At 41.0% G+C, this 18,201-nt stretch overlaps 1 protein-coding gene across 4 annotated transcripts in view; it reads left to right on the top strand.

The window, feature by feature from the left end:
* CNNM2 (cyclin and CBS domain divalent metal cation transport mediator 2) overlaps positions 1-18,201 on the top strand; it is a 154,170-nt gene that overhangs the window by 107,392 nt on the left and 28,577 nt on the right. For 3 of the 4 annotated variants that reach the window (XR_013367971.1, XM_077877795.1, XM_077877794.1), the window contains exon 2: positions 16,996-17,139. Coding sequence is in view for 2 of the 4 variants with exons in the window: in XM_077877795.1 (XP_077733921.1) it covers positions 16,996-17,139 (144 nt within the window). In the remaining 2 variants the exon portion in view is untranslated. Of the gene's footprint in view, positions 1-16,995; positions 17,140-18,201 lie in introns of those variants that run through there. The other variant, XR_013367972.1, reaches the window with a different exon arrangement.

The following is an 18,201-nucleotide window of genomic DNA, read 5'->3' as shown; positions in this document are numbered from 1 at the left end:
TAATCCCAATGATCCCAAGATCCTGTTTCTATAGATATTAAAAGGTATTAACCAGGTACGTCTGAGATAATTTTTAACTTCCAGAACCAGAAGGCTCATCAGTAACACAGTCCTTATCATTCATTGATTACTAACTATGTATGTGCCAAGCACTGTGTTAGAGTCTACATGTTTACCATTCAATTTTCATAGTGAACTTAGGATTTATCTATCTTATAGATGGTTAATCACACCAGAACTAAAGGACCCAAGCCCAGATCTGTCCAATTTTAGTTTAAGACACTTAAGTACTGATGGGATTCTCTGGGGGTCCCATCATACATATTTGAACCATAAAACCTGTGACTTTCATAGGCAGGATCAGTGACCAAAGATGACATAGATACTCTGAATGTTATATCAGGAAGCAAGGTGATGTTCTTATATTAGGCAGTTGTAGTACCTTCTCCCAGAAAGCTTAAGGCATGTTTATTGCCATTTTGACTGAAGAACAGATCCCTCAGAAGGATGGTCTATTTTTGAAGATCTTTAAGCAAATGAATGTCATGTTCTTTTAAACATTCATTCAGTAAGCTAAATGCATATATATATATATATATATATTTTTTTTTTTTTTTTACCATCATATTTGAATATGAGTCTTGGTTTCCAGGCTGAATTCATATCATATGTTTAAGAAGACAGTGAAAATTCTTTGAAGAGATTCTCAAACTCCACAGGGCTTGATTTCTACCTGTTTTTAAAGCTGGCTTTTATCTGGGGACAAATTCTATTGTAACTTTTCTAGAAGTTGGTGCCAATAGGAGTTAAAATAATAAAATCAGTTCAGTTAAATTAAATAGGAAATGAGTCTTTTATGTACAAGGCCTTAGATCAGTTAGCAACAATTGGTCACTCTTCTGGGAAACAGTTGCTAAAATTACAATCAACTAGCAGTCAGTGGCCTCATTTGCTCCACTGTGTCCTAGGAGGAAAAACTATCTTATGACAAGAGCTTGCAAAGACAATATCATTTTTTCCTAATCCTATTCATTTCCCTCCCATTTTCTTATGATTAATTTATACCTTTTTTTTGCATTTATTGAAAGTGTTATATACCAGGCACTGTGCTAGCTAGCTTCTGAGGCTTTGTATATGAAAGAAAACCCTTGCCTTCAAGAATCTCACAGTGTAGTAGAGGAGAGAGAACTCAAATACAGGAAAATAAATGCACTGACAGAACTAGTGAAGACTCTGTGGAAACAGAATAACTGAACCCAGCTGGCATAGGCGAGGTGAGGAAGACTTCCAGGAGGAGAGGATATTTGCATTATATCTTGGAGGAAGAGTAACCAAGGGGAGAAGAGGGTGTTCTTGGCAGAGGAAACAGTGAAACCGCACACCTAGTTTGGAGAATGGCAAACACAGTGCTCTGGCACAGAATGAGAAAAGGTGTTATGAGATAAGGCTAGAGAAGATGCTGGGAATCATGTCATCGAGGGCGCCGTAGGCCATTCTGAAGCATTTAAACTGTCCTCAGTGTAATGGGCAGCCATTAAAGATTTGAAGCAGGAAAATAATGTATGCAAACTTGCTTTGTATGAGACATTTGAGGGTGGTTGCAGACCAGTATTTGAAGGTGGTTCAAAAGACCACCATTTGAAGGTGGTTCAAAAGACCAGTAGTGAGGACTGTAACTCAGGTGAGCTGGTAATGGAGTGGGAGAGATTCAGTAGATATTTAGAGGCAATCTTAAATTTAGAAGTTAGCACAGTGTTTGGCAACCGATCTATTATATAGCAGGGTGGAACTAGCAGAAAAGGAGGAGTCTAAGACAACTCCCACAGTTTTCCATTTGATAGAAACTGGTGCCAATAGTCAACAAGAGGAATGGAAGTGGAGGAATGGGTTGTTGAAGAAGGTGATTGATTCAGTTTTAGATGTGTTGAATTTGAGATGTCTGTAGGACAAGTGAAGAGGATCAAGTAGGCAATTGGGGTTATTTCCATATCTCTATCTGAAGTTGAGGAGAGAAGACTAGACTGGGGGTGGTAGTAGGTTATAGATTAGAAAGTGTTCAGTCTGTGGGTTAAGTCTACTTTTGTTACCGTTACCTGATGACTAGATAGTAGAAAGCAGCTTTACCATTAAGCTCATAAAGCTTAGAGTTAAGTGCTTCTCACATGCATGGGTCCTGGGAAGGGCTGTAGCAAATGTGTTTACGTGATCATTTGTTTTTGTAAAGCTTGGAAAGTCCAGATATTTTAACTATAGTTTGTTGGGATTGTTCTCTTGCCTCTTTGAATTACCCTCTCTCACTCTCCCATCTGATGATAATTGGAGTGGTTCCAGGCATTTTTTGGAGTCCACCTATGGGGAGGTTGGGCTGCAGATACATTTAGTTTGGGTTTGCGGTCATTCCAATGTTTAAGTTACTACTAGCCAACCCAGGGTAGGAATGATGTGGGGAAATACTTCTGCCCACTGTGACACAAACATGCAGGACTAGCATTCATTGTGTCAAGGTATGAATGTGTCCTAACACACCTGGCACTAGAATCATGGAAATAGAGGAGGATGAAATGTATGAAGCCAGAAACTCATTGGTAGGAAAGCTTCCCACTAATATCTGATGATGTCTTAGCCTGAACTTTGGCCCAATACAAAGGCTTGTGTACAGGGAAGTTTATTTGGAATGGGATCCCAGGGAGCCATGAGTTCAGGACAAAGGAAGTGAAATGGGAGGGATGGAAAGAAATTCAAGGACGAGATAGTGCGTTGGCTATGGCTCCAGGCAGCAGGTGTTCTCTCCTACCGAGGACATTTTGAGAAGCTTATGAAATGCTCCTAGAACTGTGCTCCAGTACAAAAGGAGGACGTATCCTCCCATGAGCATTAATTTCTCCCCATTCTGGATTGCATGCACGTAACTAGAGATAGGCTTCAGGAGAAGTCCCATGGCAGAAGTGGGCAGCACATTGGGCTGTGCCAGAAGTCATAGCACGACACGATGTCTGCTTGCATGGATTGCAGGAGCAGAAAGCCAGATCTGGGTGGATCTGGGTGGAGCTGGCCACTCAGGCAGTGGATGGAGTAAGCACTGGAGCCTGCAGGATAGTGAAGTGATGCTTACTTAAGAGGTATCTAATGTTGACAAAAGATTCTATTCTCTTTCATTCCTAGTCAAACATTCTCTCTTGTTCAGATTACATACAGTAATGTACTATATGCAATTCTAAATCTTTTTTTTTCCTTTTTGATGAGAATTACACAAAATAGACTTTGTCAGAATTACTGTTTGTGGGACACAAGCTTGTAATGTTACTATGAATTTCAGTCAGCATGCTTCTGTTACCTATTTCTCACCAGAATTTTTCTATATACACACAATTTTTTTTTTTTTATATACACACTATTTATACAAGTGGGACCATACCTTGGATAATATTCCAGGTTTTTTCCCTTAATGCATTGTGGATAACTTTTCATAATAATTTACTTAGATCTACCTTGATTTTTTAAATAGCTGCATAGTAATTCCATTGTGTGGGTGTACTAGAGTTCATTTAACCAGGCTTCTATTGGCAAATATTTAGTTGGTGATTTTTTTCCTCATAGAAAAACCTTTAAAAAAAAAAGAAAGAAAGAAAGAAAGAAAGAAAGAAAGAAAGAAAGAAAGAAAGAAAGAAAACCTTTAAAAAAAATCTCTAACACAATTTTCGGAGATAGATAATGGGAACAGTGAAAAGGAGAAATCGTGAAGGAATTTATAGTAGAAAATATTGGTTCCTTTTTTTTTTTTTTAAGATAATTTAGAGAGAAAGTGTGTGCATGAGCACTCGCAGGCATGAGGGGAGGGGCAGAGGGAGAGAGAATCCTAAACAGACTCCACACTGAGTAGGTCACCTGGTTATTAACTAGATAATACGTAATTATTAACTTATATTAACTGTACAGTGTGATAGCAGGCCCACCTCCTCATTCCTACTTGAGGTCTTCAGCAAGGACTTCCTGAAAAGACACTTGAATGAAAAAGGGGGATGGGTTTCTCTTTAACAAAATCAGCCTTTAGTTTCCCCTTTAAGCAGGTTTTTTTTTTTTTTTTTAAGCAGGTTTAAAAAGAACAGGTGTCTGCTCATCCCTTTCCTTAAAAAATGCCTGCTCCTAATGCAAATGTATGGTGTGACTTGATCTGCAGTGTGTTTTTGCACTTTGTCTAGACTTTGATAATTTTTGTTCACTAGGAACATCACAGGAGGATTTTATTTTTATATAGGATTTCATGTCATTACCAGTCTTGTCTACTTGTGTTGTAGAAACCATCTAGGAAATTTAGCTGAGATGAAATCAAGAGGGTTGGACTACAAAACAGAGTTCTAAATGATGATTGGTCCAAAAAGATAAGACATAAGGAAGGAACAGAAGAGAAAATTATAAAATTAAAACACTGATATTTGGCCTTAGCAGCAGAAGTATATTTCTCTTCTTGCAATCTCCCTTGAGTTTCATGGACTGCTATGAATCTGTCGGACTATTACCTTACTAATATAGTCAGTCCTCATCATCCAAAGGTTACAAGTCAGAAATAGAGTCATTAGTTCTAAAATAAATAGCAGAGTTCTATAGAAAAACTACCTGTCTCTTGGGAAAGATGAGAAGGTTCCCATCATCTCTGCCTGAAAGCCATCTTTTGTCTTAGCTATGTTTTCCATTGCTGATCATTTACTAGGAAAACATTCCAGTGAGTGTACAGTGAGTGTTACCACCAAAAAAGATGAAGTGGAGATGCCCGGCATGCCTCACTATTTATAAGAAAAATATTTCCCCAAAAGATGGGAAAATCCCAAGTCTTTAAATACTCTGGGAGAGAGGAATAATGGAAAAAACTCTTCAGTTTCTATTCTGTTGATTCACGAGAGTTTCTCACAAATCATTTGGATGGGCCATTAAGTCACAGAATGGCTGGAATCTTATATTAATTGCCTTACTTTGGGTTTTTGGCTAAAGCATCTGGCAGCAAAACTGAAGACAAGCAAAAGAGAACCAAGTGGGTGGTGGTATAGGAATGAAAGCCCATCTATTGTTTTCAGCCTGGAATCCTAACTTAGGTGGGAGGACCAGATGGCTGTCTTTAATAGGGAGGTCCATTTGGAAGGATTGAAAGAAATGATTTGGCTTCTTTTAGATACAACTACAGTTTAGTCTAGGTTAATTTTTTGCTGTTGTTCCAAAAGATTACTTGACTTGCTATTTCTACCAGGAAGTTTATTGAGCATCTCTCTCTGGTACAGCATCCATATTAGTTTGTCTTCATAGACAATCATCCATTGTCTCAGGTTTGGTAAATGAAAACTTGGTCTAATCCTAATTTTATTTTGGTAACTGCTTTCTAAATCCCTTTGTGGTGTGGCCCCTGAGTCTGTCCAACAAGCAGAATTGGGAGAAGACAGATGGACACACACTCACAATATTCATTAAGGGGTTTGTTAGAAGGAACAGGCATATGTAATTATGGAGGCTAAGAAAGTCCATAGTCAGTTGGGAAGATCACACACAGGCATGGTTTGCAGCTGTTTTTGACAAGTGGAACTTCTCCTAGTCCTCAGAAAGTCCTTCACCCTGCTTTAAAGGGCTTCCAGCTAATCAAGTCAGGCCCACCTAGGATGATCATCCTCAGAGTTAACCCAGTAGGGGCTTTAACTGTATCTGTGAAATCCTTTCATAGCAAAACCTAGGTTAGTTTTAATTGAATTACTGGAGACTGTTGACTTATCCAAGTTGAGACATCAAAATTCCATCACATTGAGAGAAACCAAAGAGTAGCTGCTAGAAAATGATACTGCTGTAGAGGTGTCTATGCAGACACTTATTAAATTCAGGCTTGTTTCTCTACTAACCTTAAAAAAACAGTTCTACCTGAGCATTCACATTTCCATAGCTGCCTACTTGTGTGCCTCAACCAAGGAAGCATAGTTAGCTAATCTTATCAGGATTAGACCCTCCTCATCCCCTACTCTTAAGTTTTCAAAAGTTGCTTGTAAAACAAGTTTTTATTGGCTGAAAAATTTTGTCCTATTGGCTACTATTTTTTTTACATTTGCTTAAACTTAAATTTAAGCTAAATTTTAAGTGTCACTGCCAGTAGAAAACCAAGTGCTTGATTCACCAGAGAAAGTATTAAAATGATTTGTTTGTGGGAATGGGAGGGGATGTCCATGAGGCTGTAAAAGAGCAACACAAGAGAGCCTAGTGGGATGGACATGTTCTATATCATGACTGCGTCAGTGTCCATATCCAGGTTGTGACACTGTGCTATAGTTTTGCAAATTGTTACCATTGAGGAAACTGGGTAAAAATACGTGGGATCTTTACATTATTTTTTACAACTGTGTATGAATGTACAGCTATCTCAAAATCCTAATATAATGATAATCCATCTTATAAAGCAGATAATCCTTTTATAATGGGAAGAATCATCTTCCTATTGTTTAAAAAAATAGTTTCCTTAAGAAGGTAGACACCACAATATGTTTGGTCCTCTGCCAGGAATAAAACCTCTACTCAATGTGGATTTCATGAGTGGAAGAGCATATGCTTGATGGGAAAATTGTAGGTCACATTTGAGAGTGTGGTGTTTAATATTAAAAAGTTTTGTCAAGTATCAAGATTAAATTCTCAGATGAAATAAGATTGGGCATATTGTAAACAGATGGAGTCTCTACAATGATGATGACTAAGAGAAGATGAAGTTATAACTTAAAAACTAATGCCAGACAAAAATCTGAATCCAGAAGATGCTTCTAAAAATGTGCAAGCAGTAGTTGCAGGACAGATGAAATACCATTTTTTTAGCCCAGAAAGTTGTATGTATGGAAAGTAAATAAATATATATGTCCAAAGGTTTTAGATAAATCTGTGGATTTACTCTGTAAATATTTACATGCCTATAATTGGCCAGGCAGGTATCTGTGGCTTTAATATAATTCAGAAATTGTCCTAACATATGAATGTGGATGTTCTTCGAGGCAACCATACCTTCTCCAAGTCTCCACTGATACAGCTGTCAAGATCTGAGAACCATGTAGATTGGATTTTCTCAGCCTATGCTATTTCTGATCTTACCGCGTGAGAGATTGGTATGGAGAAGTGAAATCCAACCAGTCAGTAATTAAACAATACTGTAGAGATATCTACAGACACAATTCCTTTTAAAATTGTCTTAAAAGATATTTTCAATCTAATTTTTTTCCTCTTTTTTAGGTATTGATATTTTAGGGATATAGAATAAGAAACTACAGTTTGAATGGAAAGGTCGAACCAAGTTCTATTTAAATGTTAAGCAGATCCTAATAGCACATAGGGAAGTTAGCTATAGGTGCAGCATTGGACCTCGGCCCTGGCAAATCTGGCCTGAGTGCTCTGACTACTGGGGGCTCTGCACTGTGCCCAGGACCCTGCAGTCACCTTCTGGGAAGCCATTTGCTTTGCTTCTGCTTTAAAAAAAAAAAAAAAAAAAAAAAGTCCTTTAGGGGCTGAGGACCTCAGTAAGTGGTAACCTCCTTACTCTGAATTTGAGTGGCCAATGAATGAATGGTAGGCGCAGTCTCTGAAAGCTCTATAATCTATTGAGATAGTAGATAGCTTCAGAGTTCTATCTAGGAAATGGTCCTATTAGGAAATGTTATCTATGTCAAATAAAACCCTACCCCCAGCCCCCACATGAGATTATTTTAGGGAACCATGATTCCATATTCCACCCCAGTAAGCCACCCCCCAACGCCCGGCAGACATGACCTAACTGGGAGTAAGTTGTTGGTGACTGAGATGACCCCACATGTCTGGGGTGGAGGAGCTGTCCCTCCAGAGAGATTTTGGGCAGCTGCTTACTGGTCGGCCACAGGAATTTTTGGAAGTAGTAAAACTTTTGGTAAAAGGGGGCTTTTGTCTCCCAGAATAGCAGCAGTTATCACTTAAAACCAGTGATTTCTATATACAGCAAGTGCTTCTATATATATACTCATGTATTGTTTATATAGGCCTATTTTAAGATCAGTGTCACATTTTTCTGATGTATTTTATGGTGGGAAAATTCAATTGGAAAAAATGCATTTAGCTCTGGTGGGGATGGTAAGGTAAAAGAAGTACTTACACAAATGTGTTATTTTTGGTTTAGCTTTAAATGGTACAGAAATAGCTAGGTGATAGAGCTCCTTAAATGAAATTACGTTGCTGCCTCTTAGGTTTAACCACTGCCCTCTCATTACATGGTATCTGTCACCACACTAGTCAGTAGAAGATGTACAGGACATGTGTAAGAATTCACCCATGTTGTACTTAAAAAATTATGAGAAATGTTTTATGTTTGTCTAACATGGCTTATAAGTCAAGGTTCTTTTTTTTCTCATAGCTATTGAATTGAGGGGGAAAAGAAGGGAAGGACCTACCTACAGTCAAAAATAACATGAGTGCCGAGACACAGGTGCTCGGGCTGGGGGTGGTGGGGGCTGTAGCATGGTAGTCCCAGAGAGGTGTGCTGTGGCAGTGAGCACAGGGGTTGGGGTACTGTAGTGGACAACACTTCTTCTGGGAAGCTCCTTCCTACCTGTTGGTTGGTTTGGGTGGGGTGGACACCAGCCAGGTGCCAAGGGAGAGGGAGGTGAAATGAGGAGTATTAGTCTAGTAGGAGAGATCACAGCCTACACTATGAGGCAGCACATGACAGTGCCCTATGAGAAATGCAGAGGACACTGGGAATTGAGAAATGGAAAAGCTCACTTCTACCTTTAGGGACCAGGAAGGGCTTCCCGGGAAAGATGCCATTTGGATAGGCATTCCAAGCTGGGGCAGTGATGACAAGGACCTCCAGGATTGGGACTGTGAGGAGAGCTGGAGTTAAGCCATCATGGTTACGGCGGGAGGAAACGGGGTCAACTGCTGGGTGGTGAGTGTGGAGACAGAGGTGGAAGGAGGGGGCCATAGGGCCAAGCTCTGGTGGCCTCTGCACCCTCCTCTGCTGAGTGTTCTCCTTCACCCAGCAGGTGATGGGAAGTGAATACCGAGGAACGGGATGACACATGTGTTGTGACCAAGTGAGTCTTAGGTTTGCAGGAGCAGGGAAGAGGAGGTGTTAGGGTATGTGCTAGGCTTGGTGGGGGCTGGGAGGGGAGAGATACAAAGATGCATAAAGCTGAGGCCACTGCAGTCAAGAGGGTTAAGGTCTCCTCGGGGGACAGTTAACCTTGGGGTAAATTGAGGAACAAGTGCAGGTAACAAGCTGTTGGGTGAGGGGACAGGCATCACTGATGGTTTTCCATGTCGGAGACTGCAAGACTTCTGTCAAGTCCCCTCCCTGCCCAGGTATTTCCTCTAGCTAACTGTCTCGGGTCTTCATTTGTTCCTCATGTGGCATGGTTTATACATCTTACAGGACCTTGGGAGTTCTGTCCTAGGTTTGCTTCTGGTAAAATACAGAACGCAGAACCATGGCTGAAGAAAGTAGGAGCGTTTCTTCTCTTGTGCTGAGGTGGTATAGCCACTTGCTCGTCATGAGCTCACGTGTTCCTGGATCACTATGATCTCTGTTTTGGGGAGATCCACTTCAAAGAGAAGGGGTTGGGGAAAGGAGGTCCTCCCAGGGAGGCCACAGGTGGGTCTGTACCTGCCTTGGAACCCAATGTCTGTTCATTCAATGTAGGTAGGTAGGCACTTCCCAATTCCCTACTCCGGGCTGCCCACCCCAGCCTCCTGCCTCATTCACCTGCTTCGATCTGTTGTTCTGACATGACCCTGCTAGTCCTCCTGGGTGGGAGTTCTGCAGGTGTGCATATCTGTGAAAAGACTTACTGATTTGTACATCTTAGGTCCTTTAGGTATTCATTCTTCATGAAAAAGGAAGTGAAAAAAGGTGAGAGAAGTGAGGGAGGGAAGAAGAGGCAAAGGCAGTTTCAGAGTTTTAAGCTTGAGAGACTGGACATATGGTATCATTTCTAGAAGTGAGTACTTGGAGAGGGAGGTGTTATTTTGGAGAGGACAAACCCAGTTCTATTGTAGTGACACAGGCCTTTCTGGTTAGGGCCACTTGTTAGCAAGAGGGGTCAGAGTAGAAGTCACACCAGGCAAGGACTTGGTCATGGTACTTATGTGGCAGTCCTTAGATTCTTCTTTCTTGAGTGTCTTTTGTCATTGAAATTGGTTTTTGTGACGTTTTTGGCTGCAACCGATACTTTTGAGTCCTCTCTGCTTCTTGAAATCATTTTTTAAAATTTGGCTTCCCAAACCCCATTCTCTTTATTCTCTGAGTACCTGCTGGTATCTCTCCCCTAACCTGTCTGCAACGGAACTGATTTCAGCCTTTGAAACATGGGCCTTCCACAGCCCTCCTCAGCGATGATGACCTGCTTCCCATTGCTTGGGCTGAGACACCTTAGAGCTGGCCTTGACTCTTCTCTCCTCTGCCCTACATCCAGTCCATCAGCAAAACCTGCCGGCTCTATCTGACATACTCAGAATCTAAGTACTTGTCACCTCTACTGTTACCACCTGCTCCGAGCCACCATCCCCTCTCACTTAGATTCCTGAAATAACTTCTCTGGCTCTCCCTTTACCCTGCCTCAGCCATTCCCTACTGCCATCCTCCTCCTACCAGCTGCCAAGCCTCTTTTCACCTCAGCAGCCAGGGAGATCCTACTAAAACAGTACAGGTCATGTCACTGCTCAGAAACTTCCAGTGACCTCCTGCCTCAGAGCAAAGGCTAATGTCTTCATAATAGTTACAGGACCTGCACCTCCTCTTCACCTGTTCCCTCTTGCTCGCTGTGCTCCAGCCACACTGGCCTCCCTATCTTTTCCTCCAGCCTCTCACTCTCCAGGGCCTCTCTTACTCCTCTTGCCTGTCACACCCTGCCTGGACCCTTATCTGCTTCATCTGGCTCCTCAGTGTCCTGCAGCTTTGCTCAGATGTCCCCTTATTAGCGAGACTCTTCCCTGCCCATCCTGCACTAAATCATTCTGTCCCTGCTTTTTGTTCTCCAAGGCTCATTTTACACAATCAGACATTCTTGTCTTATTGTCTCCTCCTCTTATTGTCTCTCTCCCCCACTAGATACTTATACAGCATTGTGATATATGGATTACAGACTATGCTCATAGACATTATCTCACTTGATCAGTTTGTTTGTTTCTGGAAAGCAAGGCTCATTCTGCTTATATTTCAAGTGTACTGACTGATGTCTTCACTGCTAATACAAAAAACTGATGTCCTTGGGGGAACTTCAGTATGGCCATTTCAACACCTTCCATCCCATTTTGGTTTGGTTTTGTGGGACCTGAATTCCACCTTCTAGAGTATTTCTGTTGTCACTAGTTCCAGAGAACTCACTCTTCAGACCTTTATTGATTCCTGCCTAATGAATTGTTACAACTTTTATATTTGCTACGCTGAGAATCCTTTACAAACAAAGGCCTAGCAAAATGCTTCTTGGGCTCTGCTTTGGTGAGCGAGGGGCTACAGCATTGCATAGCTTCAGGGGACCCATCAGGTCACATGTTCTCTGCTGATCGCACCCCTAGAGTCATGCAACATAGCAGTGATGATGATCATACAGTGTTTGGCCAGAGTTTATCCTCATTGAATTGTCTTGTTTGTTCTCTTCTTAGTGTTGAAGTGGTATTTTTGGACTCCACGGACTGTTTGCCTCGTGCTTGCTTTTGTGGGTCTGTGTGACTACTTGCTGTCACTTTCTTTAGCACAACCGTGTCAGGTTTTTCTTGATTCCATTCTACTTCAACTCTCTTGGCTTTTCTTCCTTAGCTACTTCAACTAATGTGTCTGCTGCTCCATTTCCCCTCACTGACATCACCTTGTAGGAGAGCAAATGAGTTCATATTGTCATCAGGTACCCTTTGTCAGCCTAATCACCACCACCCCTACCCTCCACCCCCCACATTATTTCCATCAACACATGAATGGTACCTGTCTTTTAAAATTGGAGCACAGAATGGTGGCAAGGTTAAAAGATGCACTGTGGCATCCTGCCACCCTGCTAGGCTTGGATTAGTAATTCATTGAGCACATTCAAATAAAAAACTGGTTGGTGGTGGAAGCAGGAAGAGGCAGATATTTAATGCCAATTTTACTGTGATAGATTGTTAGCTACTTAGCCCATCTCATTATGGAGACATGTTCTTCTAAGTTCATCTATGCAAGTACCTTGCCTTGAGCACACAGTGGGTAAAGAAAGATGAGTAATCTATGTCATTACTGTATAATAACTTGCTTATGATTCTGGATTTGAGAAGAGATGTATTCATAGAACCCTATGATCTGAAAACAGGCCTGCTTAGGTTCTCTTAAGCCTGACTTAGTGATCCCTTTCTCCTCCATTTCTAGGACCAGACAGGAGGAAGAGAGGCTAGGGGTTTAAATGTCAGAGCGGTTCGAAGGGACTGGAATACCACAAGACCTCTCCCAGCTTGCTAGAAAGGTTTCCTTTCTCTCCAAGTCCTAATCGTGACAGCCTTTGTATGCTTTATTTGTTCTATATGCGGTTTATCACGTTTATTTTATCTATCTATATTAAAAAGTTCTGGTGTTATTTAATGCCTGTCCTTCCGTATTTTGCTGATTGCTGTATTTTTGTCTCTTTGGAAGCTAGGTATCCATTAGTTCATAGTCTTTTCTAGTTTTTGACACCATCTCTCATTAGTTTCCCCAAAGTTGCTTTTCTACTTTTAATCCTGACTTAATTCTTCCTACACTCAGGTTAAAAAGGATGTTTTTTGAGCCCAGTTTTTAAAATCTCTTTATTGACAGTTTGCCTTTTCCTTGGGATCACTCATGGATGAGCCTGAAGACTGCATTCACCGTGACAAATGGTTAGGGTTGGGGTTACGTGCCCTGTGTAGCTGTTTCCTCCAAGCGGGATCCCATTGGAGGGGTGGTTTTTTTCCCCCCTCTTTTGTACTGCTTACCTGGAAGAAGGTTCAGAAAACAGGACTTCTCACCAGAAATTGCAAAGCTAAAAGAATGTGGCTCTGGGGCAGATGCAGAAGTTTCAACACTGGAAGTGGGGGGGATGAAAGCCTATTAAGTGAGCTTGGAAGAAAACCTAGTAATGCTCAGTCTAAGAAACCTCACTCACATGAATAGTTTCTAGTCCAGTATGGCCCTTTCCAGTCAGATCTGTTGGTGCTATCGAGCTGGTATTTCAAGTATGTCCATCTGCATTTAAACGAATTGCTCCAAGACAATCTGATTATGCGGTAGTTACTTTGGTGAGAATAGCGCCTCAGTGGAATGGAAACTTCATTTTGAGTCTAATATTAGACCTTGCTTTGGAAAATTCCTTTTAAATGATCACAAGCTGGGAATAGCAAAAGAATTTAACTTTCGACAGACAGCATTCACCAAGAATTTTTAACTGCTTATGTTTGGGTCCTTGGGAAAGCAGATGTGAGAAACTGACCAGCCTGAGTGGACCAGGGTAGCACTGACGTGACCTGATGCGTGTTTATATCTCTTGCTGATAAGTTTCCCTCCTAGTCTCATTTGCTCAAAATATTTTCATTCTTGGAACATGAGCACACTAAGGATGAAAATTGTTAGGATGCCTAATTGTCTAACAATCTAAACTTCTAGGCTTTCAGACCTTGATGCCTGTAAAGGGGTCTGAGGCAGAGCCGAGAAAGGCCAACAAACCTACAGAATCAAAGCCAGTTTCTGAGTAAGTGCCGGGAACTTGATCAGAGACGTGGCCCCCAGAGAATATTTTTGGTTCATCTAGCTGGTTGTGTCTGAGTGAACTCCCCCAGTTTGAAGTTTTAAGTAAACATTATTTAAAGGACCCCTCCCCCAAAGAATTCCCACCTTGTCAATTTAAAAAAAGAGAGAGAATATACATGTTATTTGGTCATGAAATTAACAGATCATTTCTTCTTGGCTTAATTCAAAGATCTGTTTCAGATGCCTCACGTGCCTTGGATTAGGAAAACCAATATTGGTTTTTGAGAAATGCATCTTTTAATCATGGTGTACTTTTAATATAGTGGGTTTTCTTGTCTCCACATAAGCTGGTAGAAGTCGACAGTGCCTTAGAACTGAGGAAGAATGTTAAAAAGAGAGTAAGAGTTACCATTTATTGATGGTTCAGTGGCTCCTAGCCATTGTCCTTGCTGGATCTCGACACTGTCTCTGATATGGCAATTTTTGTTAGCCTGGTTTTAAAAGATGAGGAGACTGAGGCTCAGGAAAGTTCTGTGATTTCCTCATGATCACACAGCTAGTAATGACTAGGAAGTGGCCATGCTGGGGCTCCAGTCTAGGACTGGTCAGCTTCAGGGCACCTGTTCTTCCCTGGCCCTTGTGGCCGTTCGCACAGTAGCTGTTCTTAAACTTTCTTGTATTCGGATACCTTTAAGCTCTTAAAAATCATTGAAGACTCTTGAACTTTTGTTTATGTAGGTTCTATCTCTTGATATTTACTGTATTTGATGTTAAAATGGAGTAATATAAAACATCTAGACTTACTAATTCATTTTTGAAGGACAATTATAATAGATCCACTGCATTAACATAAGTAACATTTTATTAAAAATAACTTTTCCAAAAAAAGTAACTTTTCCAAAACAAAAATAACCTTTGTTATATGACCAATAATTGTTGTGTTATCTTTCCACATCTTTATCGCCTAGTTGGATTTTCCTATCTTCTTCTGCATCCAGTCTGTGGATGTTTTAGTTGAAATATAGGAAGTATATGTTTTAGTTGAAATATAGGAAGAAAATCTGACCTCACATAGATATGTATTTGGAAAGGGGAAGGATATTTTAACAGCTTTTTTGCGCAATTGGGAATATTCTCCTTTGATATGATGCTGAAACTCCATAAGTTTTAGTTTTTTTAAAGGTTAGTTGCAGTGTAGAATCTGAAACTATACCAGTGGACTTTGGGTGCACTGTTAAATTGAAATCCTTTGGTCTGAAATCTTTCTTATCGAAAAATTCTGAATAATATATGTGGGTACTTCCCACCAGGAGAAGTAGAGCTTAACTTCTATCCCTCACTTTTCCCTGAGGGTGGGCTAATCCTAGTGACCTGCTTCCAAAGGATAGAATGAAGAAAAGAAGAAATATTAATAACTTTACAGTGGAGAAACTTGAGAATGTCATGTGGCCATCATTTAAGCCTTGATATGATGTAACTAGAAAACCCAGAACCCCACTCTAATCATGAGAAAGCATCAGACAAACCCAAACCAAAGGACGTTCTACAGGATTCCTGACCAGTACTCCTCGATTGTCAGGATCATAAAAAACAAGCAAAGACTAAGAAACTGTCAGATGCTAGAAGAGACATGACAGCTAGATGCAATGTGGTGCTCTGGAATAGATCCTGGAACAGAGAGAGGGCATTAATAGAAAAACTGGTGGAATCTCAAATAAGTCTGGAATGTACTTAATAGTGCTCTATCAATGTCAGTTTCTTAGTTTTATAAACAGGTTGTGGTAATGCCTGATGTTAACAGTGGGAGCAGCTGAGGGAAGGCTATACAGGAATTCTGTACTGTCTTTACAGCTTTTCTGTCTATCTAAAATTATGCCAAAGTATAAAAAGTTTATTTTAAAAAATCTGTTATTATAACCAAGTAAGAGACTCAATAGAGAACAAACTGATGGTGACCAGAGGGAGGTGAGTGAGAGGATGGGGGAATTAGGTGATGGTGATTAAGGAGGGCACTTGTGATGAGCAACTTGTGATGTATGGAGTTGTTGAATCACTATATTGTACACCTGAAACTACTATAATACTGTATGTTCACTAATTGGAATTTAAATAAAAACCTCTTTTAAAAAATTTAAAAATAGGGTATGAGAGGAAAAATCTGATGTTACAAATCAGAGTCTTATACTCTGAATAGATGGTTTACCTATGCATGGTTTGGTAACATCGTTACCAGGATCATTTGGGAAATACTGGCTCACTGAGTTATGCAGATCTTTGGAATGCTGACTCCTTTCATTATTCAGTATTTTAAAAATCACAGTTGTTATCTTATCAGAAGGGTCTTTGTTGAGTTTGCAAGCCCGTGGTGGATACAAGTTTCCCAAAATTCTGATTTTTCCCTTGAAAGTTCAAATTTTATCATAAGCTAATGCTGCAGGCTCATTTTGTCCCTTTTCACGAAAGTATTTGCCAAATATCCAAGTCTAAGTACCCTCAGTTTGGCACTTATCCTTCGGGTGAAAATGATGTCCAGTGAAAAACGCAGCTAGTAGCCTGCACTTCAAACGGTTGTGTGTGTGCCTTTCCTCAAGACAGCCACTCATTGTACTTCAGAATGCCACCAAAGCCTTTCATGGTGGGTCTCATTTTGCCACATAGAGTATTAAAAAACAAGTACTCAAGGACAAGATTTAATTAAATCAATTTTTACATCTTCATCTGGGACATTCTGAAGAGAAATGAACTATTGCCCTCCTTTCCCAGGGCATGTGTGGTAGCGGAAATGGTCTGCCACCGCGGTCTCAATTTGTGTTCAGACGCCTTGGCACAATTGGTTCAAATCTCCACACAGTGCAAAAGGCCTAGAACATTTTAGTGCTCTGGAAGTAGTTTGACCTTGTTGCCCTCCCCCTCCTAAGAGGGTCTTGGGCACCTCAAAGGGTCCACGGACCACACTTCGAGAACTGTTACCTGTAAGTAAAGGAGCAGTTGTTAGAAGGAGAAGAAGAGCTGAAGTGACTGAAGACCAAATCTGAGAGGAAGCAGATGATCATATGGCGCAGGCCAAGGTGTATAGAAGCTGAGGCTCTTCCCACTTGGCGCTCGTGCTTTCAGCAGCCAAGGAAGCTTTTCCATTTGTCTGTGGCATCTCCGCACCATGTTTAAATGCCCAAATGCATACTCCGATCGCCTGGTATCTGTGTTCGTCACCACCATTCTTAACATCATCACATATGAGGCTTCGTTCAGGAAGGTCAGAAAATTCCTTCTTAAACTGTGTTTTCTTTTCTTTAAAGGTAAATCCCACCTGGCTATTGTGCAGCGAGTGAACAATGAAGGAGAAGGGGACCCATTTTATGAAGTTCTGGGAATCGTCACCTTAGAAGACGTGATTGAAGAAATCATCAAATCCGAGATTCTAGACGAAACAGATTTATACAGTGAGTAGCCTGAGTGTGAGTTTTTGAAACCTCGGCAATTTCTTATCCTCTTGTTCATGGGTCCTCACACATCTTCGCTGGTCATTTGCCTGTCTCTAACCATGTGCTGTATGTGTAGGCTGTGGGCCACTTAGCAGTGTGTTCTAGGCCCTTCGTCAGAGGGGGAGAGAGGAGGCAGGTCCTGTGATGTCTAATGGCAGTGTTTTATTTTTGTGGGTTTTTTGGGAAAAGTCAGCTTTGGGGCACCTGGGTGGCTCAGTGGTTGAGTGACTGCCTTTGGCCCAGGTTGTGATCCCAGGGTCCTGGGATCGAGTCTTGCATCAGGCTCCCAGTTGGGAGCCTGCTTCTCCCTCTGCCTGTGTCTCTGCTTTTCGCTGTGTCTCTCATGAGTTAATAAATAAAATCTTAAAAATTTTTTTTTTTTTAAAGAAAAGCCAGCTTCTTCTAACCCATTGATCAGGTCATTACTTGCCCTAAACAGAAAACTCCATTCTTGGTTTTTACATTTATTCTACATGTGGAAAAAGAATTGTTCTTTACTAATTTCTTATTTTCCACAACTAGGCAGCTCTGTTCAGATAAATTTCTTTTTCTGCTTAAGGTCATATTTCAGGTTGTTGTGGGGAGGATTTGTTCGATTGATGGATTGCAACTGTTTAAATGTCCTTGTTCCAGAACCCACGGGCTAAGATAGACGTGAGGTTTGTGAGTGTAGGTTTGCTGTGGCAGTGGTGGTGAGCTGTAGGTACAGGAAGCGGGACAGGGTCAGGTATACAATAAGAATGTGTTTTTCCCTTTCTCTGCTACTCTCTGTCTTCCTTGCGGGGCAGGGAGAAATGGGTGAAGGGGGTAGGAGTCACTCGGCTTAGGGCAGAGGAGAGAAGGATTCGCTGGCATTTGCTAAGGATTAAACTTGATCCTGGGCTGAGTAGTGAACCGAATTTTGTCTCACTGAAGTCCACAACTGGATTGTTGGAGTATGGAGTTTAAGCCTTCTTCTTCAGCCTCACTTAGGAAAGCAAGACTCTTTCAAGAGATTGATAATGCCGAAGGTGACCCAAT

Source organism: Canis aureus, chromosome 29, assembly GCF_053574225.1.
Source record: "Canis aureus isolate CA01 chromosome 29, VMU_Caureus_v.1.0, whole genome shotgun sequence".
NCBI classification, from domain to species: Eukaryota; Metazoa; Chordata; class Mammalia; order Carnivora; family Canidae; genus Canis; species Canis aureus.
The sequence above is the reverse complement of the archived record's forward strand: the minus strand, read 5'-3'. Positions and strand labels throughout refer to the sequence as shown.